Source organism: Mobula hypostoma, chromosome 18, assembly GCF_963921235.1.
Source record: "Mobula hypostoma chromosome 18, sMobHyp1.1, whole genome shotgun sequence".
In the NCBI taxonomy this organism is placed as follows: domain Eukaryota; kingdom Metazoa; phylum Chordata; class Chondrichthyes; order Myliobatiformes; family Myliobatidae; genus Mobula; species Mobula hypostoma.
In genome coordinates this window covers 69,192,116-69,217,905 of record NC_086114.1, presented here as the reverse complement: position 1 = coordinate 69,217,905, position 25,790 = coordinate 69,192,116, and the positions used below count along the sequence as shown (strand labels likewise).

The 25,790-nt window shown below is 41.9% G+C and overlaps 1 protein-coding gene across 6 annotated transcripts in view; it reads right to left on the bottom strand.

The window, feature by feature from the left end:
• Positions 1 to 22,991, bottom strand: part of tjp1a (tight junction protein 1a) — a 210,311-nt gene extending 187,320 nt beyond the window's left edge. For 3 of the 6 annotated variants that reach the window (XM_063071081.1, XM_063071082.1, XM_063071086.1), the window contains exon 1: positions 22,756 to 22,990. In XM_063071081.1, coding sequence (XP_062927151.1) covers positions 22,756 to 22,788 — 33 coding nt within the window. In that variant the 5' untranslated portion in view covers positions 22,789 to 22,990. The other 3 variants (XM_063071083.1, XM_063071085.1, XM_063071084.1) reach the window with 3 other exon arrangements.
• Between the last annotated feature and the right edge of the window lie 2,799 nt (positions 22,992 to 25,790).

Genomic DNA, 25,790 nt, shown 5'->3' with positions numbered 1-25,790 from the left:
AACCTTTGTGTCATCAGCAAACTTAAATCCCTCCACTTCCTCATCCAGGTCATTTATAAAAATCATTAACAGTAAGGGTCCCAGAACAGATCCCTGAGGCACTCCACTGGTGACCGACCTCCATGCAGAATATGACCAGTCTACAACCACTCTATGCCTTCCGTGGGCAAGCCAGTTCTGGATCCACAAAGCATTCTCCCCTTGGATCCCATACCTTCTTACCCCATGCAAGGCTTATTGAGAAAGTACCTTATCAAATGCCTTGCTGAAATCCATCTACAGTACATTTACTGCTCTTCCTTCATCAATGTGTTTAGTCACATCCTCAAAAAATTCAATCAGGCTCGTAAGGCATGACCTGCCCTTGACAAAGCCATGCTGACTATTCCGAATCATATTATACCTCTCCAAGTGTTCATAAATCCTGCCTCTCAAGATCTTCTCCATTAACTTACCAACCACTGAGGTAAGATTCACTGGTCTATAATTTCCTGGGCTATCTCTACACCCTTTCTTGAATTAAGGAACAACATCCACAACCCTCCAATCCTCCGGAACCTCCCCCGTCCCCATTGATGGTGCAAAGATCATCGTCAGTGGCTCAGCAATCTCTTCCCTCGCCTCCCACAATAGCTTGGGGTACATCTCATCGGGTCCCGGCGACTTATCCAACTTAATGCTTTCCAAGAGCTCCAGCACATCCTCTTTCTTAATATCTACATGCTCAAACTTTTCAGTCTGCTGCAAGTCATCACTACAATCACCAAGATCCTTTTCCATAGTGAATATTAGTATTCATTAAGTACCTCTGCTATTTCCTCCTGTTCCATACACACTTTTCCACTGTCACACTTGATAGGTACTATTCTTTCACGTCTTATCCTCTTGCTCTTCACATACTTGTAGAATGCCTTGGGGTTTTCCTTAATCCTGCCCACCAAGGCCTACTCATGGCCCCTTCTGGCTCTCCTAATTTCCTTCTTAAGTTCCTTCCTATTAGCCTTATAATCTTCTAGATCTCTAACATTACCTAGTTCTCTGAACCTTTTGTAAGCTTTTCTTCTTGACTAGATTTATTACAGTCATTGTACACCACGGTTCCTGTACCCTACCATAACTTCCCGGAGAACATGTGTTCCCAATTTAAGCTTCCAATTTCTTGCCTGATAGCCTCATAATTCCCCTTACTCCAATTAAACACTTTTCTAACTTGTCTGTTCTTATCTCTCTCTAATGCTATTGTAAAGGAGATAGAATTATGATCAGTATCTCCAAAATGCTCTCCCACTGAGAGATCTGACACCTGACCAGGTTCATTTCCCAATACCAAATCAAGTACAGCCTCTCCTCTTGTAGGTTTATCTACATATTGTGTCAAGAAACCTTCCTGAACACACCTAACAAACTCCACCCCATCTAAACCCCTTGCTCTAGGGAGATGCCAATCTATATTCGGGAAATTAAAATCTCCCATCACGACAACTCTTATTATTACACCTTTCCAGGATCTGTTTCCCTATCTGCTCTTCGAAATCCCTGTTACTATTGGGCGGCCTATAAAAAACACCCAGTAAAGTTATTGACCCCTTCCTGTTCCTGACCTCCACCCACAAAGACTCCATAGACAATTCCTCCATGGCATCCACCTTTTCTGCAGCCATGACACTATCGCTGATCAACAGTACCACGACACCACCTCTTTTGCCTCCCTCCCTGTCCTTTCTGAAACATCTAAAACCCGGCACTTGAAGTAACCATTCCTGTCCCTGAGTCATCCAAGTCTCTGTAATGGCCACCACATCATATCTGCAAGTACTGATCCAAGCTCTAAGCTCATCCACTTTGTTCACAACACTCCATGTGTTAAAATAGACGCATCTCAAACCTTCGGTCTGAGTGCGTCCCTTCTCTATCACCTGCCTATCCTTCCTCTCGCACTGTCTGCAAGCTTTCTTTATTGGTGAGCCAACCTCTTCTTCCCTAGTCTCTTCAGTTTGGTTCCCACCCCCCAACAATTCCAGTTTAAACTCTCCCCAGTCGCCTTAGCAAACATCCCCCTCAGATTCAAATGCAACCAGTCCTTTTTGTACAGGTCACACCTGCCCCAAAAGAGGTCCCAATGATCCAGAAATCTGAATCCCTGCCCCAAACTTCTTCACACAGAGAGTGGTGAATCTGTGGAATTCTCTGCCACAGGAAACAGTTGAGGACAGTTCATTGGCTATATTTAAGAGGGAGTTAGATATGGCCCTTGTGGCTAAAGGGATCAGGGGGTATGGAGGGAAGGCTGGTACAGAGTTCTGAGTTGGATGATCAGCCATGATCATACTGAATGGCGGTGCAGGCTCGAAGGGTCGAATGGCCTACTCCTGCACCTATTTTCTATGTTTCTATGCTCCAATCCCTCAGCCACGCATTTATCCTCCACGTCATTCTATTCCTGTTCTCACTGTTGTGTGGCACAGGCAGTAATCCCGAGATTACTACCTCTGTGGTCCTGCTTCTCAACTTCCTTCCGAACTCCCTGTAGTCTGTTTTCAGGACCTCTTCCCTTTTCCTACCTATGTCATTGGAACCGATATGTACCACGACCTCTGGCTGTTCTCCCTCCCACTGCAGGATATTGTGGACGCGATCTGAAACATCCCGGACCCTGGCACCTGGGAGGCAAACTACCAATCGAGTTTCTTTCCTGCGTCCACAGAATCGCCTGTCTGACTCCCTACCTATAGAGTCCCCTATCACTACAGCCTTCCTCTTCCTTTCCCTACCCTTCTGAGCCACAGAGCCAGACTCTGTGCCAGAGGCACGGCCACTGTTGCTTCCCCCAGGTAGGCTGTTCCCCCCCTCCCCAACAGTACTCAAACAGGAGTACTTATTGTCAAGGGGTACAGCCACAGCAGTATCTCTGGTACCTGACTCTTCTCCTTCCCCCTCCTGACTGTGACCCACTTGGCTGTCTCCTGCGGCCCCGGTGTGACCACCTGCCTATAACTCTTTTCTATCACCTCCTCGCTCTCCCTGACCAGGCGAGGGTCGTCGAGCTGCATCTCCAGTTCCCTAACTCGGTCCCTTAGGAGCTGCAGCTCAACACACCTGGTGCAGATATGGCCGTCCGGGAGGCTGGAATACTCCAGGACCTCCCACATCTGACACCGAGCACAGAAAACTGGCCTCACACACATACTTCCTCCTTTTCGCAAATAATACTGGTAAACCTACCTTGCCTCGTCCCGTTATCACCTAAGCCCGTTGAGCCAAGGCCCTATCATTCTGTTGCCTCTCACTCTGCTGCCCACTGGATATGGCAGTCTTCTTTTTAAACCTTTCGCACTCTACTGGCTTATGTCATGCGCCTGCGCAGTCTTGCCTCTCTTTTACCCCGAGTGGTAAAAACTGCCTTGGCTCCGAAAATCAACCATTCAGTCGCAGCCTTCTTGCTCTGAATCAAAATTAAGCTGAGACATTTCCATTAATTCCTGCTCTTTATTTTCTACATTAGCGAATTATCAATCCATGCTGGTACTGCATATTGTAGCCAACTCCATGTGCACTAAACTTTCTCAGCAACATCCTACATGAAACTTTATCAAAAGACTTGCGCAAATCCAAATCCACCTTGTCCACTTGACCTGTTGTATCAAACAATAACAGATTATTCTTGTTCAAGTTCATATCATATTCATTCGTCACAAGAACAGTGTGCACATTCCACAAAACAGGAATTACTGCTCTGAAACAGGATCAAGTGCTTTTCACTGCTTCTTTTATGTTTGAAGAGAAAACAATCATTAGAACGTTAATCAGAGAGTGATGAAATTGATTACTTAAACAAGCATTTCATTATGTAGGATGGTCACTAACCAGCAAGTGCAACAGGAATGTAAAACAGTTGGACAGAGGATTAAGCCAACAAAATAATCCAGGATCCGCTGACTGTGCAATTTTCGAGAAGTCTTTTTGCCAAAATGTACACTGTACAAAACCTTTGCTTGTTGAATGCAAAGTGAGGTCACCCACAATTCAAAGCAATATTTTTTCTGATTCAGCAACTCCTACAAACTTTCTCTTGATGACTGAATCCAAAATAAGCCTCCATGATCAATAAAGATATAGGATAAAATGTAGCCTCAGAATGGGTCTGCAGCAATTTACACCAAGTACATTCTGGTCCTTTGCAGCACAGTCACACAGTGCTGCTGTTAAAAGTGAAAAGCTACACCAATGAAGGGAAATAGCTTGCAAAGCTGCTCTCAGCACCATCTCTTACTGCACATCTCCTAATTTTAAACAGAAGAACTTAGCAAATCAAGAAAAGTGTTAATCTATAAGGGAAAATTTTCCAAAAAAGTTTGATTTGTGAAGGAACAAAATAAGGGTAAAGCTCCATACCAGGACACAGGTGACACGACTGTCTGCAATATGAAGTCAGATAGTAGATGCGAAGTTAGCCCTGGAAGAAGAGCATTAAACAAGGACATTCATGACATTCAAGGACATTCATGGCAATGCATTAGAAATAGACAAGTGCCATTCGCACCTGTAAGATTGCTTATATCATGAAGCAGGTTTCCAGCAGCTAATTTTCTTCGTGAGTAGCATAAGAGCCTTCACAGAAAAAGAAACAAATATAAATCTTAGAGATTTTGCAAATACTGGAAATCCAGAACAACACACACAAAATGCTGGAGGATCTCAGCAGGTCAGGCAACATCTATAGAATGAATGTTTTGGGCTGAGAGTCTTCATAGTGACTGGAAAGGAAGCAGGGGGGAGCAGATGCTAAAATAAAAATATAGGTGGAGGGGAAGGAAGATTATTAGGTGTTAGGTGAAGCCAAGTGGGTGGGAAAAGTAAAGGACTGGTAAAGAAGGGATCTGAGGAGAGTGGTCTATGGGACAAAGGGAAGGAGGAGGCATACGAAGGGGAGGTGATAGGCAGGTAAGGAAGAGAAGCAGGAGGCCAGAGTGGGGAATACAAGGGAGAAATGGGGAGGGAAATAAAAAAAATTACCAGAAGGAGAAATCGATGTTCGTGCCATCAGGTTGCTCCTCCATCCCGAGGGTGGCCTCACTGTGACAATAAAGGAGGCCATGTCAGAACAGTAATGGGGATTGGAATTTAAATGGTTGGTCACCGGGAAATTCTGCTTTTCACAGATGGAGCAGAGGTGTGAGATAAAGAGGAACCCCAATTTACATCGGGTCTCACCAACATATAAGAGGTCACAATAGATCACCAGAGACAATAGACGACCCCACAAGATTTGCAGGTTAAGTGTTGCCTCACCTGGGAGGTCTATTTTGGGGCCCTGAATGGAGGCAAGAGGGAAGGTGAATGAACACATGTAGCATTTCTGTTGCTTGCAGGGATAAACGCTGGAAGGAATAATCAGACAAGGGAATTATGAAGGGAGTGATCCTTACAGAAAGCGGAGAGTAGGGGTGAGGTAAAGATGTGTTTGATGGTTGGATCCCGCTGAAGATGGCACAATGAATTAATTGAAGGTTTTTTTGACATGAATTAAGACCATGTCGAACATGAACATGCAACAATTTTATTAGAGGACTGAAGACTGAACAGATATTTGCAATCTCAGCAATGAAGAAAGGCTCATCAACAAGGTTCCAAGAGCAACTCTTGTGAATTAATTACTATAGAAAATAGCAGTATGGATCCAACAGAACTGAAAATCTGACTCACAAGAACAGACCCCTTTACAGGATAAACAAAAAACAACTGAAAAATTACAGAACCATGTTTCAATATATTTTTCTGGATCAATGTGTCAAATCATTTTGTTGTCAAAAGTAGCTCGTCACATGAGCCCAAAGTTAGCGCTATTCAACCTTGGTGAGAAGTTAACTCTTTGAACACCAAGAATAGGTTGCAGTTATGCAATTGTTGTAACTGTTGTATTAAAACAATACACAGGCACCAAGAAGCATTTTGGCTGACAGTGTCATTGTAGTAAAGACAGTAAGACCCTCTGCATTTGCATCACTTCCTCAAAAGTCAAAATAAGATCAGTAAAATTTCACTGTTATTTTTACTGTCTTTTCATATTCAAGCTGCACTTATTTTTGATAAATCAGCTGCAATAATACACCTTCACCAACTCCTCTCAGCCAGCAGCAACACCATCTATGTCATGCAGCAACACACAAAACCCTTCAGTTATTCAGGTCAGGCAGAATCTATGGTGGGAAATGATCAATTGACATTTATTTCAGGTTGAGATTCTTCAGCAATCCTGAAATCTGAAGCAAACCAACAAGCTACAGAAGGAACTCAGCAGCTGAGCAACATCTGTTTTGGGGAGGGGGCAACAGTAGGGGAAATTGTCAACCGTGATCTTCAGGATAGTGTAGAACATTGCCCTAACATGAAGTAATATTCAAGCACCATTGCCCACACTTCCCAACATGGAACAAACAAATGGTTTCTGATCAATATGGTTCTATGTGATAAAAATATTATGGAAATGGGGTGTCATATTCTTTGAATAGCTTGTAAAGCTATTCACTGTTTGAAATCCCAAGAGCTTCACAGGCTAATCCATTGATTTCTGAGTACAGAGTACTCTTCTAGCCAGAAATGAACAATTTTCCAGATTCAAAGTTTAAGCATAGGGCAAATGAGAAAAAAAAATCACCAGACTCCAATAAAGAAACATAACACCAGTCACCCATAAAGTCATCAGATGCACAAGCTGTTTTGTACAAGTTAACACAATGATCAGCCAGTCTCAGAATCTGAAATAACTCTTTTTTTATATAAACTATTGTCATAGTTCATGCTGGTAATTTTATTTTTGGATTACATTGTCTATATAAAAAAAAAGGTCAGACAAACACCAGCATCTGCCCTTAAAGGAAAAAGGAAACATAAGGCTATAACTTGGAAACGTTACTTCCAAGTGTTCCTAACGTTTCTGTATCATGAGATATCAGCTAACAAACGTTACCAATAAAATACTATAGCAGAAGTCAAAACACATTGAGGACAAAGCTGTAATGGATAAATATTAAAGGAACACAAAAGGACTAAAGCAATTTGGGTGATTTTAAACTGCATATTGACTAATCAAAGTAATGTTGATAGAAGTGTGTTAGGGATTGTTTCCCAGTGGTGAATGTTATAGAGCCAAACTGGAAGCAGGCAGTCCTAGATATGGTCATGTGCAATAAAAGATTCTGTGGTTACGATTCCCAATGGATATAGTCAGAGTCTAGATGCAGGGGGGTGTTGTCCAAAGTGGAACAGGTAAATAGACTCAGGTTTCGTTCAGTGAATTAACAGTGGTAAACACTCAACAGTCAGTTCACAAAACTTATCTAAAACTTGCCCCAGTTAGAAAGGGGGATTCCATAAGAAAGATAGACCATCCATGGCTAATAAGGTTGTCAGGGAAAATAATAAATCTTAAACTAGATGAAAGAGAACTGCAAGACCTAATAGTAGATCAGAGGATTGGGAATCCTTCACAAAACGGCAATCAGAAATTAAAAACTTGATGTAGAGGAAACTAACAAGTAACATCAAAACAAACAGCAAGGGCAAGCATAGCTATATAAAAAAAGATGAAGATAGCCAAGTTCATGGCCACTAGAGGTCAAGAATGGGGAATTAATAACAGGAAACAGAAAGGCAAAAATCAACACCTTACATCAGGATTCATGGTGGAGAGCATTGTAAATATCCTAAAGATGCACACAAAATGCGAGAGGAACTCGGCAGATCAGCCAGCACCTGTAACTGACTCATGAGCATTAGTCATAGGAGACAAAGTCCCATAAAACAAACAAGTATTTAGTAAACAGAGTAACAGATATATAAAATGGATGGTTAAGCCACAACAGTACTTGTAATTGTAAATTAATCTAAGAATTAATGTGAAAACATTTTAGCATGGATGTCACCTCAGGATTAAGAGAGCATTTATAAATCCATTGAACTACACAGCTCACAAGACCATTCAAATTCCATAATTATACCAAAATATTATTTACTTCTTGGTACTAATTATTGTGTATTAGCCTTCAGAGATGTAGATTTCTTCAACTTTTAGATTGTTATTAACTTGAGTGTTATGTTGAAATGCAGGTGAGAGTGGGGAACAAATGCCAGTTCTGTAGCAAGTCCAGAAATATAACCGTGACTTTTTTGGTGCTTAATTACTTCTATTTGGCATTTGAGTTCCTGGTTGTGAGTGGAGCATATATTCAATAATAAATAAGCTAAGTACATCATGGATGAAATACAGTGCTTACTGAAGCTCAAGATTCATGCAATTAACTTAATCGAAATCTCGGTGGCTCTCCACACAGCTTTAGACCACCTGGACAACACAAACACCTATGCCAGGATGCTGTTCATCGACTATAGCTCAGCATTTAATACCATCATTCCCACAATCCCAACTGAGAAGTTGCAGAACCTTGGCCTCTGCATCTCCCTCTGCAATTGGACTTTTGACTTCCTCAGTGGAAGACCACAGTCTGTGCGGATTGGTGATAACATATCCTCCTCACTGACGATCAACACTAGCGCACCTCAGGGGTTGTGTACTTAGCCCCCTGCTCTACTCTCTGTATACACATAACTGTGTGGATAGGCATAGCCCAAATACCATTTGCTGACGATACAATCATTGTTGGTAGAATCTCAGGTGGTGACGAGAGGGCGTACAGGAGTGAGATATGCCAACTAGTGGAGTGGTGCCACAGCAACAACCTGGCACTCAACGTCAGTAAGACAAAAGAGCTGATTGTGGACTTCAGGAAGGGTAAGACAAAGAAAAATATACCAATCCTCGTGGAGAGAGTGAGCAGTTTCAAGTTCCTGGGTATCAAGATCTCTGAGGATCTAACCTGGCCCCAACATATTGATGTAGTCATAAAGAAGGCAAGACAGCGGCTATACTTCATTTGGAGTTTGAAGAGATTTGGCATGAAAACAAATACACTCAAGAACTTCTGCAGATGTACTGTGGAGAGCATTCGGAGAGGCTGCATTACTGTCTGGTATGGAGGGGTGGGGTGGGGGGCTACTGCACAGGACCGAAAGAAGCTGCAGAGGGTTGTAAATCTCGTCAGCTCCATCTTGGGTACTAGCCTACAAAGTACCCACGACACCTTCAGGGAATGGTGTCTCAGGAAGGTAGCGTCCATTATTAAGGACCTCCAGCACCCCGGGCATGTCCTTTTCTCACTGTTACCATCAGGTAGGAGGTACAGAAGCCTGAAGGCACACAGTCAGCGATTCAGGAACAGCTTCTTCCCCTCTGCCATCATTCAGTTTCTAACTGGACATTGAACCCTTGGATACTACCTCATTTTAATATACAGTATTTCTGTTTTTTTGCATGTTTTTTAATCTATTTAATACATGTACACTAATTGATTTACTTGCTTGTTATTTTTATTTTATTTATTTTTTCTAGATTATGTATTGCATTGAACTGCTGCTGCTGCTAAGTTAGCAAATTTCATGTCACATGCCAGTGATAATAAATCTGATTCTGATTCAATCAATAGAGCACAAGCTGACGGAAACAGCGCCCATCACCTGTAGCCCAAATAAAACCTACATGACAAGCTAGTATTTACCAAACAGGAAATGTTAGCAATTTCAGCATTAATGAGTTCTCATTTTTAAGCTAACTACACTTGTTATCCAATTTGCTCACTAAAAGTGACAAGTAGAATTAGGAGATGCTCATTCTATGTTTGATCAATTTAATAAAGTGTAGGAGCTACAGATGTAAATATGAACACTTCCATTTTAAAGCACCATTAAAAAGTTAACAAGGATTGTGTTACGAATCAATTCAAGTTTTCAAATCCAAATTCTAATGCTTTATTGGTCCAAAGAAACTATTATCTAAATGGTAATTTAATAGCATCTTATTCACATGCTGGTTCTGGCCAAAACAGGGTTTTGCAAGTTAAAGCCAATTCATTTTCATTTGACATCAGTAATGTCACTGAACTTAACTAATTCATTTCCCAACAATATGCTCCTGCAAAAGCTGAATTTCAGTGCGATTTCGGAAGTTGAAGAACTTTGAGATGTCAGCTGTTTCACCCAAGAGTAAAAGGCATTTTGTTGGATATATACCATTGGAGGGCACCAATTCTGAGCAATGAACTATAATCATTTGTAGACAACCATAACACAATCTCTCGCTACTTCATTAGTTATCATAAGGTAGCAATTAGTTCAATAAGACAGTTTCTGGCCATTTTTATTCATGATTAAACATGCACACATTACAACCAGTCTTTCATTATTTGAATACCAACAAGCCCACTTTGCGTTCCCAGCACTACACGATAAAATGTTTCCTTTGTTTATTGAAGAGGTTTGTGAGATTGGGCAATCTAACTCTAGCTCTCACCAGCAAACAGTCATGCCACTAAACTACAATTTATTCACAACCAAATTACATTTAATTGGCAATCAGAGGGTATAAACTACTTGCAGTGTTGATGTTGGAGATACTGCAGTGGAGAAGGAACTTATTGTGCATCTCACCATTCTTGGAGGATACAAGTCCAGAATACAAATATTCAATTTACCAATGTCAATAATGAGCAAAGTCACAAATAATACCTCCAAGAAGACCATAACCTTGTCACGGTTTGGAGACTTGCATACCACAATAACTCAGAGAGCAACATTGGCTAGAGTCAGAACTCTATGCTTCGGCTCTGGTAGGATTGCCCATGCCAAACAGGTCAAAGGGTAGAGATCTGACCAAGTTATCCAGGTTCAGGGTTTCGGTTCCGGGTTCCAGCTCAGGGCTAACAGCTCTGAATGGTTAAACAAAACTGTTACAGAAACAGCAATGAAGAGTCCTTCTATATCTGTGGATGACCAAGGACAGACAGACGGAGGATCTTCATTGTCGCCCTCAACACCAATGGCGTAACAGGCGGCAAGTACAAAATAAGACAAATAACTAACAAGTCAATCACAAATAAGTTCCCCAACACTGCCACGAGTAAACTTCCTATAACAGTTTACGAAGACTTAAATACTCCAAGACAGACAACATCCAGGCTCTATTTTCTTTTAATTTATCTGAATGTATCTGATGAATAGAACTTGCTTTGATTGACTTGCTTCTATAATCGCTGATGTAGTTTCAGAGGCAGTGCACTGAAGGACTACGTCATACTTCTCCCTTCCCACATCAACAATTAATGACCACTTCCCAACAGGGCAATTTTACAGAATACATCTCCCAGTGACACTTTTACTAGCTCTAAAGGTGCTTTTCATTTCAACACTAACAGCATTTTAGGCGCTACTGCGAATCACGCCATTTTAAAGTTTTAAACAATATGGTAATATACCATTGTTATGATCACACAAAAGAAGCTGCCCATTTGCTCTATCTCCAGTTCTCAAGCACAATGCCAGTCAGCCAGACTCGGGTGCATTCTATTGGCATTCAAAGTACTGGCAAAGTTGTATGACCAAGTTCCTTGTCAAATCCGTTATATTAGGGAGAAAATGTCTTGCAGCACTACTCTTTTACCAGCAGTCAAATAAACTTTTTACTATTGTTTTAAACAGTATTAACGGTCGCAATATAATACCGTACTCACCTCAGGCAATCGTAAACTAGAAAGGTTCACAAGCATATATTTTTGTGTTTTAAATAGATTGTCTGTTCTGTGCAAACGGTGGGCCGATTGAAGCTTGCGTTGCCTTCTAACAATACATATGCAAAATTAATGAAGTTACTAAAGGAAATCCAGACACATTTTTCATACACAATTTGTTTAAGCACTCCATGGGCATCATGAGAAACAGTAGAAAGAGAGTACAGGCCATGATTTATGTTAAAGTTCATAAATTAATGGCGATAAAACAAGATGAGCAGCTCTAGTAAATTCAAGTTTAAAAAAAATTATTTTATTTTCCTATTGATCCTACGCAAATACAAACTGCAGTAGCACCTTTGTCAGCAGGTCTGAAACAGTTTTATGACAAATTAGTTTGAAGTGAAAATGTGGACTTTACACATCTGTACAAGATCCTTACGTTGACGGCGTGCCAGAGTAAATAATCAAATAGTACACAAGTTGGAAAGTAACAGCATTCTCCAAGAATCACGTCATCAACCGAAGCTGAAAATCACCCACCAACTTTAACATCAAATATTAGTTTTCCCTGCAGCAAAGGAGGCTGAGGGATGAAATGACAGAGGTAGATAAAATTCAGAGAGGCATGATGGGTAGATAGCCAGAAACTTTTCAAAGCTATCTTTGAAACGTCTTTAAGATATTTATGGAATTAATACAGGAAAGTGGGATTAGTACAAATATGATGGTTAGCATAGACAGGATGGGCCAAAGGGCCTGTTTCTCTGCTGTACAATTCTATGACTACTCACATTATATAAGCATAATCCAGTCAATGTGATTTTAACAATTTAAGTTTCTGCTGCGACTATTTAGTTAGTTAAATAGATAGATATACTTTATTAATCCCGAGGGAAATTCATTCAAAAACAACCAAGTGTTAATTTAGCCAAGGCAAAGAGTTAACGATCGAGAATGTCAGTGTCCGATCACCATCAATTCAGACATTCTGCAAAGTTATGTATACATAATGTGTACAATCTGCTCAACACCGACTACTTAGCTTCACATTCAAATACAGATAACTAGTTCATCTTAAACAGTAACCATTTTAGGAGGTGCACATGAGCAGGCAGCAAGTAGAGGGAGGTGGACATGTGCAGGTAGAAGGGATAAGTTTGGACTGGGATCCTGGTTGGCGCACACACACAGTGGCCCACTTTTTGATGCTCTACATTTGCTATGGAGGGAGTGCAGCCAAGATTCACTGAATTGATGCCAGAGACAGTGGATCTGCTGCACGAGGGCAGACTGAGTAGATTCTACCCATGCTTTCTGAAGTTCAGAAGAATTAGATACCTTTGAAAGTTTGACAGGCTGGTTACAGGAAAGAAGCTTCCCTGGCTGAGGTGTCTATAGCTGGGGTGGGGGGTGGGGTTCAAACACCATTTAAGGAGCAGACCATTTACAACCAAATAGGGATAAATTTCTTTCAAGGATAATAATCCTTCAGAACTCTCCACCCCAGAGGCTGCGAAAGCTCAGACTTTACAAATAAGACCATAAGACAAAGGAGCAGAAGTAGACCATTCGGCCCATCGAGTCTGCTCCGCCATTTTATCATGAGCTGATCCATTTTATCCTATTTAGTCCCACTGCCCCGCCTTCTCACCATAACCTTTGATGCCCTGGCTACTCAGATACCTATCAATCTTTGCCTTAAATACACCCAATGACTTGGCCTCCACTGCTGCTCGTGGCAACAAATTCCATAGATTCACCACCCTCTAAAAAATTTTTTTCGCATTTCTGTTCTGAAAGGGTGCCCTTCAATCCTGAAGTCATGCCCTCTTGTACTAGACTCCCCCATCATGGGAAACAACTTTGCCACATCCACTCTGTGCATGCCTAGGTGGTCAATAAGTTACTAGATAATAAGAGAATTGAAGGTGCAGGAAAAAGACAAGACAAAATAGAAATGAACCATGAACTTAATCAATTACCTATCCTGGGACCAGTATGCAAGTATCATCACAAAGGAAGCTCGACAGATCCTTTACTTGCTTAGATGCTTGCAGAGATTTGGTATGTCACCAAAAACTTCGGCAAACTTCCTTAGACACACAGTGAAGCTCATCCTAATTGGTTGCATCATAGCATGCCATGTAAGTACCAATGCCCAAGAACAGAAAAGACCACAGAAAGTGGTGGACACAACCCAGTCCACAGGTAAAAGTCTCCCCATCACTAAACACACTTATACGGATTTCTGCCACAAGAAAGCAGCAACCATCATAGCTCCCAACATCCACACCATGATCTCTTCTCATTGCTACTATTGGGTGTGAGGTATAGAAGCCTGAGGTTCAGGAACAGTTATTCCCTACAACCATCAGGCTCCTGAAGCAGCATGGATAACTTCAATCACCGCCACTCAACTGATTCTACAACGTACAAACTCAATTTCAACAATACTTTACAACTCATGCTCCGAATTTTTTTTTTAAATTGTACTTTTTGCCTTCTTTTGCACATTGATCATTTGTCAGTCTTGAGTTATGTAGTTTTTTTAAAAACTGTGCATTTCTGTTTTTCCTGTAAATGCCTGCAAAAAAAACAATTTCAAGGAAGTATATGGTAACATATACATTCTTTGATAACACAATTACTTTGAACTTTCAATGATAGATCAGGCACCATGAGCTAAACAAGATTAATTTCCCATGTTTCAAATTAATAGTTTGAACTAATTTTAAGTTATCTGTCAAACCACAATCCTCAAACTATATTTTGGGCTGAAATAAAATTCTACTCAAGCCACTGCAAACTAGGAACGGTGCCAACAAGATACTAATCTCAAATCACATACACACCTACACAAAGTGAGATATAATCCTGCTGCTCAAATAAAACCTTCAATCAGAAGCTAAAGTGAGTGAGGAAGCTCATCATTTGGCAAGGCTTCACTGTAATCCTAAACATTACCACCACTCCAAAATTCTAGTTCTTCTGAATACAAAGTTCATAGATGCAAGTATTTGTGATGTAAGTGGAGATCTTCAAGTTCAAAGTAAACTTACTATCAAAGTATGTTTATGAAAAGGTTCTAGTGCTTTCCCAGCATACATGATGAATAAATTCTTATCAGGCTTCCAGCCAGCTACAGGTATCAATTATAACTGAAGTTTCAATGACAAATTCTGCCATCTTCTTCACGAGTGATGCCTGGGTATACCTAGTCCGGTGATGTTCATACCCCCGGAGGCCATACCTCCTGAATGGTTAGTCCTACCTTGTTGACAATCGAATTCCAGTTCTTCCTCAGAGTGAGAACTTCATCTTTGTTAAAACCTACTTTGATTAACTAGGCAAAAACTATTTCAGACCCAGAGAGTCTCCCGAAGGAAATAAGATGATAATCCATGACGTTCCTACAGAATGGCTACAGGGTGAAGGAAATCAGGCCCTTAAAAAAAAGTGGTGGAAAAACCAGGAAACTGAACTTGGAGGAGCCCGTTGCTACCACCCGTCTTCCCTATATTTCCATGGTGTCTGTCAGGATTGCCAGGATCCTGAAGAAATACCGGATTAATATCATCCACAAACTTGTAAGGAAGCTAAGACACACTTATGCAGATCAAAGATGACCTGGGGCTCAGGTTGGCTGGCATTTACAAGATTCCCTGTGAACATGGAACAGCATATATCGGCCAGACAAGATGCATGGTAAAACCCACATCAAACAGCAGAGGGTTACCCAGAGAAATCGGTGTTAACAGAACACTGCATTCGCAATGGCCTTAGCGTTGACTTCAATGGCACAAAACTACTGTGCCAAGCCTATGGCTTTTGGGACTGCCTGGTAAAGGAAGTCACTGAAATAAAACTAGAGGAAAAGAATTTTCACAAGAACCAAGGTCTCACTCCAAGTAAGAACTAGAATTCAGTTTTAAACAAGGTGGGAGAACGGAAACCTGATTGGATAAGGACTAACCAATCAGGAGGGGCGGACTATGAGGGGTATAAATACTACCGGCAAGACATACCCAGGCATCATCCCAGAAGAAAATGGCAGAGTCTGTCATCAAAATGTCGATTATAATCGATAACTGTACCCTGCTAGAAGCCCATGAAGAGTTTATTCATAAAGTACGTACTGTATATGTTACCTTGAGATTTGTTTTCTTGCAGACATCCACAGTAGAACAAAAAAATAAAGCAAATTTTAAAATTACAAAGACAAATTCTCAGCCTCAGTCCTTTTGTCACATAATTGTACATCAAATCAAATAACAGAGCAAACAGGTACATTTCACTTGCCTCCACCGAAATCCTCATCTGTGGATCAACCAGTCAGCAATTCAGCCATTGAATGACCAAGTAGTTATTCAACTGCAGCCCTCAGTAGCCCCACAGATTTCACAACGTTATAAAAAAAGCTAGTTATTTCACCCTTCACCTGTAAATAAAATATGAAACCCAAGCAGAGAGAACATTTCAGGAACATTAGGACTGGAATTTAGATGAATGACATACAAGATCATGCTATGCGATGCATACATAAAAATGCATCCAAGCTATGCTACAAACGAACAACTGACCCAATTATTTTTGTCCATATGCCAAAACAGACCCTACCAATAGATTACACGAGTTAATAACCTGGGTTTGAAAAAGGAGAATGCATGTGTAAGGCTTCCAAACACCCATTTCAGCAATTTCCAGGCTGAGAACTAATGTAGGAAACAGCTCTTAAACCTCAAAATCATCCTCCAGTTTCTCAACTATATATTGTTCTCTACATTAATGTTTTACTGTTTATTCAATGGCATGGCTTTGGTTTGGTTATTTACCACAGATTCTTTCCATAGAGAAGACAGACAACTTTCTATTCAATTTCTGAATCAGTCAAATCAAACTCTAGAAAAGAATAAATCGCTGCAGGTACTCAGTTAAATAAATTGTTAACAATGCAAGTTGAGACCCTACATCAGGACCAAAAAAACAGTTTACCTTTTCCTCCACAGACACGACAGAATTTGAACTCCTCCAGCAATTTGTTTTGGCTCCAGTTTATAGCATCTTGTGATTGATTCCAAATCAATGCACATTCAGCAGAGGTTATTAGATAAATATAACTATACATTTTTAGCTATCAGCAAATGATAGTTGAGAAACTTGGGGATGATTTGGAGTTTTAAACCAGAGCTGTCTCCTGTACTAGTTCGTGTCTTGGAAATAACTGACTTTTTTTAAGCAAAGATCTGCTAACTCATCATGGACCCAAACTCTTCATAATCTTTACAGATCAATCTGACAGGACAACAGACATTGCGTTCTTCAGTTTTATGTAACTTGGTGAACGACACAACTGAACAAATATGATAGCACATCTCAAAAGCTCCTTGGATTTTTTTTTCTCCCTGGCTCTCAGATTCCCTCACAGATTCCATGAAAACCGATAGATCTCTAGTTCGGCACTGACATACCTGGGACTCTGTAGGATTGATCATAATCTCCGGAACTTTTGAAGTTCACCAGGGATATCCAAGTTAACTGCAGATTTGGAGTTCTTCACAACCACTTATCATTGACTCACAGTAGCAGCGAGTGCAATCCCTCCAGGAAATCCATTCTCAAACAATGAAGAGCACCGCTTGAGGGTTGATGGCAGGCATGGTGAATGTTAAAGTACTTTTAGTAGTTTTTGATATTGCATGTATTTTTCATATGCCTCAGTTGTATTGATATTAATAAAGCCTACTTCAGGATACATAATAAAAACCAAGACTGACCTTCATATTTTAAAGATTCAGCCAGATCCTCAACTCAACCAAGCAATGCATTTTAAATTTATTCAAATATTCCTAACAGAAGATACCCACAAGCCCAAGCAATTTGTACCCGATTTTTTCCCTCAAATAAAAATGTTCTACCTTCCAAATGAATATTTCATGTTTTATATAGTTGAAAAGGTACAAATGTCAATGCAAAATGCTTGTAAACCCGCTTCAATATTTATTCTAAGCCTGAAGTTTATCGTTCCAAAAAGAACCAAGATAGAAATTAAATTCTGAAATGGAACAAGTCTTTCAACTGAAGCAAATTAGAATGCAAATACACAACAGATAATATCTGATATTTAGTAACTTCCCACTGCCCACAAACTGCGAGATGTTTCTTGACCTTGAGATGAAGAAAGGCAACAGTAAATCTAAATTGAATCTTAGTACTTTTCACAACCAAACACTGAAGCAAAACAGAATGTCAGCACTTTACATTCTATTTTTAGTTTATAATTTGCCATAAGTTACTCTACAAAGAAATTTATCCAATATTTCACTAATCAACTCCTAACTTAAAATTCAACCCCCAGCAGAGTTCTCCTCCGTGATCCTGCATTTACGTACCGCCAAAAGTAGATGTTAAACACTCAATACATTGTTTGCTAATCGTAGCATTCAAGAAACAGCTGAACCCAATCCTTTTCAAATCATTGTCAGGACTTCAAACAAGTCTGCATAATTATCATCAATGTATCATCTGCAGCATCAGGAGTCCCAACACACTCGACCACTGTTACACTACGATTAGGTATGCCTAGACTGCACTTTGGGAACTTTGATCACTTAGCTGTCCTCCTATCTGCATACAGGCAGAGGCTAAAGAGCAAGGCTCCAGAAATAAGGACATCAAAGAAGTGGTCGCGGGAGGCAGAGGAACAGCTATGGGATTGCTTTAAGTCAGGAACTCAGTTGACTTGAACAAATACACCACGGTCGTCACGGACTTTACAAAAACAGTCACAGATGAGTGTGTCCCCAAAAAAATCATCCCTCAACCAGAAGCCCTGGATGAACCATCAGACTTGCAATCTGTTGAGGGCCGGATCAGTGGCGACCAGTAAGGTACAAGAGGTCCAGGTATGACCCCAGGAAAGCAAACTTAATTCTGGGCCAAACTTGAAACATAGAAGGACGCTCAACAGCTGTGGCAGGACTTGAATGCCATCATCCCCTGCAAAGTAAAATCAAGTGACATGGTGACAAGGTTTTGCTCCAAGATGAGCTCAATGCCTTTTATGATCACTCTCACCATCAAAACATGGTGGCACCTTCACAAACTCCCACAGCCCTGACAAACCTGTGCTATCAGTCTGAGACCAATGTGAGATGATCCTTCTGCAGGGTGAACCCACAGAAAGCATCTGGCCCAGAGAGGGCAACTGAGCAGATCAACTGGCAAGAGCTTCAGTCTGAGGTACCGACCTGCTTCAAACAAGCTTCATTTATAGCAGTGCGTGATAAGCACATGGTAACCTGCCTCAGTGACTATCGTCTGGTAGCACTTGCACCCACTGTGATGGAGTGCTTTGACAAGTTGATGAAACATATCAACTCCTGCCTGCAAAGTGACTTGGGTCTGCTCCAATTTGCCTACTGTCACAACAGGTCAACAGCAGATGCCATTTCATTGGCTCTTCACTCAACCATGGAACATCTAGACAGCAAGGATGCTCTTCATTCACTACTGCTCAGCATTCAATATCATCCCTTTAAAACTAATCAATAAGCTTCAAGACTTTGGTCTCAACACCTCTGTGCATTTGGCCTCTCTATTTCCTTACTTGCAGACCCCAGTCAGTTTAGGTAGACAACAGCTTCTCCATGATTTCCTACTGTATGCTTAGTCCCCCGCCCTACTCCTGATGGTGTCGTTAAGCAGAGCTCCAAAGCCATATTCAAGTGTGTGGACAACACCACTGTCATAGCTCAAATCAAAAGTGATGATGAATCAGCATACAGGAAGGATACTGAAAATCTGGTTGAGTTGTGCCACAACAACCAAAGGCAGCAAAACCAAGGAGCTAATTACTGACTTCAGGATGAGGAAATTGGAGGTCTATGAGCCAGTCCTTACTGGAGGAATCAGAGGTGGAGGGGATCATCTACTTTAAATTACTAGGTCTTAACATTTCAGAGTATTGGTTTTGCCTCAAACAGCAACACCTCTACTTCTTTTGAAGATTCCAAAGATTCTGCACAACATCTACATCTATGACAAAACTATAGATGTGTTGTGGACAGCATATTGACAGATTTCATCACAGCCTGCTATGGAAACATTAATGCCTTTGTACAGAAAAGCCTACAAAAGTTAGTGGATACAGCCCAGTCCATCATGGGTAAAGCCCTCCCCAACACTAAGCACATCTATGCAGAGCACTGTAGCAGGAAAGCAGCACCTTTCATCAAGTTCCCCACCACCCATGCCACGCGCTCTTCTTACTGCCATCAGGAAGGAAGTACAGCAGACTCAGGACTCAGACCACAAGGTTCAGGAAAAGTTATTACCCTTCAACCACCAGGCTCTGAAACTTCACACGCCCATCACTGCACTGATCCCACTTTTAAGGACCCTTCATCTCATGTTTGATATTAATTGCTTAGTCATTTATCATTATTTCTTTTTTCCTCTTAGTATTTGTGGGGGTTTTTTTTGCACATTGGTTGTTTGCTATCCTGTTGGGTACAGTCTTTCATTGCTCCTATTGTGTTTCCTGTATTTGTGTATGCCCACAAGAAAATAAATCTCAGGGTTGTATATGTACATTGACAATAAATTTTCTTTGAATAATCAAAATTCCATAAATGCTTTCATATACAGCACACTTCTGACACAGTACCAGTGACAATTATGTATATTTGATACTCCTAAAATTTAGCAACTATTGTATATAGAATATTGGCTCAAACAAATAAATTTAATAAGGCACAAATAAAACTTCAGTGTTGATTACAACTGTATCGAACAACTGACTCAGCCATGTTTCCCAGTTAAAGGTCCCCTGTTTTTAAAGGCAAATTGCACTTCATTCAAGAGTGTGATCAGAACAGATGAGAACAAAACCAAACTCAGCAGTTTAACTTGTAGACATTTACAAGTCACTGCAGTAAAGGGGCGAGCCACCAATCTCATGATTAACACCATGATTAACCAGTCCTAAAGCTGTTCATACATTTACATCACTGTTTTTCTTTCTCTGTCTCCAATCTCCTCCCAAGTAATCTACTTCTCTCGCTGACCTTTAGTGAACCCCACCCTGCAAGCCCTGCGCTGTGGAACACCATCTCTCATCTATTCCCCAATCAGCACTGTTATCTCATTTACACACCCACCCTTGGCTGGATACAGGATTATTTTCCTAAATGGCAGCACATAAATTGCTACTTAAGTGCACTGCATTCTCAACAATTCCAGGAAATTACTCCAAATGTTACAACAATTCTAACTAGTTTGTAACAGCACAGTACTACAGTATCCACTGCTTACACAAAAGAATGTTCAGCCCACAGTTTCAGAGCGTGGGCACAGCTACACTTATTGAAAGTTCTCAGTCCAACCTCAGTCAGGCCGCACCGAAATGCATCAGGTCCAACAAATGCTGACAATCTAACACAAAAGCCAGAAGTTGCTGTTTGCATCTCCACATTGAGGAACCCAAAAATCAAAATGTTCCCTCCCCAGTTACACAAGCAAACGACTATGTTGACTCTGGCTCAGATCACCATCAGCAGGAACAAAGCAGAGAAAATTACTCTGTTGTTTTATTGTATTGCAGTGTCAACATTAATTCTGAAACAGTTAGTCATACAGTTTATCATTGAAGAGAATGACTCATTAATGCTTTGATTAAGTAAACTCTGGCTGTTTAAGGCTTCGCTTCTTTAAACTAAGTAACTAATCTAGAAATAAGTGGGTGGGGGGAGAGAAACAGTACAATGAAGCAAGATGGTACATTTTTGCCTTACAAACTGCTGAAACACCAAAACACATCGTTGTTCTTCCCATCATCATTCCCGAGGTTGGGATAGGCTCTGTTGAAAATTACACCTGAATCCCCACCGACAGGAACTCGCAGACCAGCAGAATAGTATTCATGCAACATATTCAGGAGCACAAAGAAATCACCAGTGATCTGTCTCAATTTGTTCCTGGAAATTCCTACCCTCACGTTAAGACAATTGCACAATGTGTCCCAAAATTGATCGAAAAACTGAAGCCAGTCTTCTTCCTTACTGGTTCTGCCTCACTTTACACTCGCATTTCTGCACAGTATCAGCTCAAAAAAAGGTAAAGGAAGCTAACTTTCTCATAAGAACACTCGCAACCTGATTTTAAATAATCGATACCTTTTTTCATGGTTTCTGGGTCAGAAATTTTCGCCTCATTTTGTTACATTAAGATTTAATAAGTTGCCAGCTGTTGAAAACTGGTATGCATGGTCTCGTGTTCAAAGTATAATATATTAGACTTCCTTGCTCAAGAATGACTGTTCTCCCTCGTGGTCTTTGAAACAGAAAGCCACGGCAGGGATGCAACTGACCCAGTAACGTCTCTCACCCCGGGAGACACCAATTTAAAATCAAGCCCTCAGTCTACACCTCGGACTTGAACTAAATTGTTGTCACACTTTCGGTTGGAAATACTGCCGTCTCTAAAATACCCGTTCCATGCAAAATCTGAAGGTTTAATAACATATTGTACCTTAATTCGACAAATTCAAACAACTCAATACATTCAAGCCGGCGATTATACTCGACCACAGAGCCAGATACCTGTAACACACTTCACCTTACTTTTCTGCCGCCGGTTGAGAAGTCAACTATCAAATCTGATTATTTTCATGGTGAGGAGACACATACGCAGCAGAATCATTCATCGCGCCCTTCCTTCGGTTTCGAGGGCATACCATAAAGTTGCATCATCGCACTAAAACTGTCTCACCTCTCTACACTGCCCACTCGTTTAATCACCAAGCAAAGCTGGCAAACACCAGGGAGATCCAACTAAGTGACGCAGGCTTAGGAGTTAAAGTTTGCAACTACAGTGGTATCTCCACTACAGCAACCGCGTAGCTGGTGGAATTAGAGATAATTTCAAGCCAACCCAACCCCCAGTCCAGCATCCCGGACAACTCACACCCCACAGCCCCGGTTCACTCCTCCGCCAGACCGAAAGGAGGGATGGAGCCGTGACTGCTATCTCGGCTTTTCTCCGACCTCGGACCTCGCCGGGGGCACCAGCGCTCACTCCCCGGCCCGGCTCAGGACCTTGCCCGCTACTTTGGCCCCAACTCCCCGACTCGGGCCCGGACCTTGCCCGCTGCTCCGGCCGCTCGGGCGGACATCTTGTTTTCTTGCTCTGCTGAAGTTGAAGCACAGACGCTGGCCCGGTCCTGCAACTCCTCAGAGACCAAAAGAGAACATCCCGACACGCGACGAACAGCCGGCGCACGTTTTCCCACTCACTGCGACCTCCTCCCGTCAGCTCCAACCCCACTTCACCGGCACAAAACAACAGGGCCTAGGCCTTCGAACAGCAACCAATAGCAGCACGCCCCTGAACAAATCCGTCACCTGGCAACCACGGCTGACTGACACAACCATACCGCGCCCCTTCTGATTGACAGCCTCGCTTCAACATCCAACTCGCATCGGACACTAGCTCCACCTGCCCATCATCTAGCTCCACCTATCACGTCCCAGCCTCTGCCTCGCCCCTCCCCCTCGATGCTCTCAGTCCCGATGCAGGGTGTGCACCGTTCGTTCGATCAGATTATTTTTGTGATTTGATTCGCTGAAACTGGGATTGACAACAAATATGTCAGCTAGATCTCAGTTTTATGTGCTGTACACAACGTGGATCAGTTCACTTCACCAAAGTTATGTTAATACCTTTATCCACACACAAAATGCTGGAGGAACTCAGCATCTAAGGAAAAAAGCACAATCGATATTTCGGACCGAAACCCTTCAACCAACAGGACTGCATAAAGAAAAAGCCGAGGAGCAGAAGGATATGGACGATGTGTAGGCAGGAAGGGTTAGTTTAATTCGGTGTTTAACTAGCGCTTCAATGAGTTTGGCACAACATTGTGGGCCGAAGGACCATCGTGGCTTGAGGGTATTACACTGTTCTGTGTTCTGTAAACATTACGGTGATACTGTACCTGCCTCTACCACCTGGTCTGGAAACACATTCCAAATAAACAGCGACGTCCATTTGAAAAACGTACCCCTCAGACCTTTAAACTTCTCTCCTTTCACCTTAATTCTCTGGTCACTCTGGTTCTAGATCCCCCGGTTCTAGGTCTGCTTCTAGATCCCCCACCACACCCGGAGGTAAAGATTCTGCCTTTCTGTTGTTTATTTGATAAAGCTCTGTCAGGTCACGCGTCCACCTCTGACATAACAGTGAGGACAAACTCAGCCTATGGAATCTCTCCTCAGAAGCAAGCTCTCCACTCCTGCCACCACCCCGGCGAATCTCATCTGCACACTGTGTTACTACCACATCAGTCCTGTAGTGAGGCAGCCTAAACCCTACACCCTACACAACACATGCAGTTACTGGTATGAGTGGAGCGTAACATCTCGTACTGTGTGTACATCATTCTACTGTGGCAGTTGCAGAGAAGCTTTTCCCTATAACTCAGGCTCTTTATTCCTGACCACATTCTCATCAATCTTCTCCACACTCTCTCCAGCTTAATAATGTTTTTTCTATAATAGGGAATTCAAAACTCAACACCATGTGGCCTCACCAACCACTTGTACAAATGCAACATAGCACCCAGTTCCTATGCTCCGTGTCCTGATCGACGAAGACCAGTGGGTCAGATGCCACCAACACCATCACAAGCAAGAGAAAATCTGCAGGTGCTGGAAATCCGAGCAACACACAAAATGCTGGAGGAACTCAGCAGTCCAGGCAGCATCCATGGAAAAAAGTACAGTTGACATTTTGGGCCAAAACTGTGCGGCAGGACTGGAAAAAAAAAAGCTGAGGAGTAGATTTGAAACATGGGAGGAGGGGGAGAGAGACACCAGGCGATTGGTGAAACTCAGAGGGGGAGGGATGAAGCAAAGAGCTGGGAAGTTGATTGGTGAAAGAGACAGAAGGTATTGGAAGAAAGAAAAAAAGATGGGAGGAGCATCAGAAGGAGGTGACGGGCAGGAAAGGAGATAACATGAGAGAGGGACAAGGGGATGGGAAATGGTGAAGGGTGGGAGAGGCATTACTAGAAATTTGAGAAATCAATGTTCATGCCATCAGGTTGGAGGCTACCGAAATGGAATATAAGGTGTTGTTCCTCCACCCTAAAGGTGGCTTTATCGGGGCACAACAGGAGGCCATGGACTGACATGCAAATGGGAATGAAAATTAAAACTTTTAGTCACTGGGAAGGTCCACTTTTGGCAGGTGGAGCAGAGGTGCTTGACAAAGCAGACCCCAATTTACGATGGATCTCACCACATTGAGAGCACCAGGTACAATAAACGATCCCAGCAGCTTTACAGGTGAAGAGTTACCTCACCTGGAAGGACTGTAGGGGCCCTGAAAGGAGATGAATAGGCAAGTGTAGCACTTTAGCTGCTTGCAGGGATAAGTACCAGAAGGGAGATTAGTGGGGAGAGGTGAATGGACAAGTGAATCGTGGAGAGAGTGATCCCTGTGAAAAGCAGAGAGAGTTGGGGGGAGGCAATGATACACATTGTGGTGGCCTCCCTTTGCAGATAATGAATTCTCCTCCCCTTTGAGCTATCACGGGCTGGATATTCCAGGAGTCAGTGTGGAGGAATTGTTTTTCTCAAGATGCACTCCATGGTTCTTTTCTACTGTCCACCTAATAAACTCTGACAAAAGAACTCAGAATAGAGGGTCTGTCTTTGGTATCTGGTGTCAGGCATATGGACCATGTGGCTGGCTTGTCTAACATTGCCACCTGGAAGTACCTTAGAGAGAAATCAGATAATGGTTTACAAAGCCTCCCAAAGTTACAATTTACCAAACCCCACACTGTATCCCCACATACTGTTACAGTTTACCGAACCCTGCACTGTATCCCAACATACTGTTACAATTTACTGAACCCCGCACTGTATCCCAACATCCCCACATGTGATCACGATTCTATCTCCTTTACCATAGCATTGGAGAGGGATAGGAACAGACAAGTTAGGGAAATGTTTAATTGGAGTAAAGGGAAATAGGCTATCAGGCAAGAACTTGGAGGCATAAATTGGAAACAGATGTTCTCGGGGAAACGTACGGAAGAAATGTGGCAAATGTTCAGGAGATATTTGCGTGGGGTTCTGAGTAGGTACATTCCAATGAGACATGGAAAGG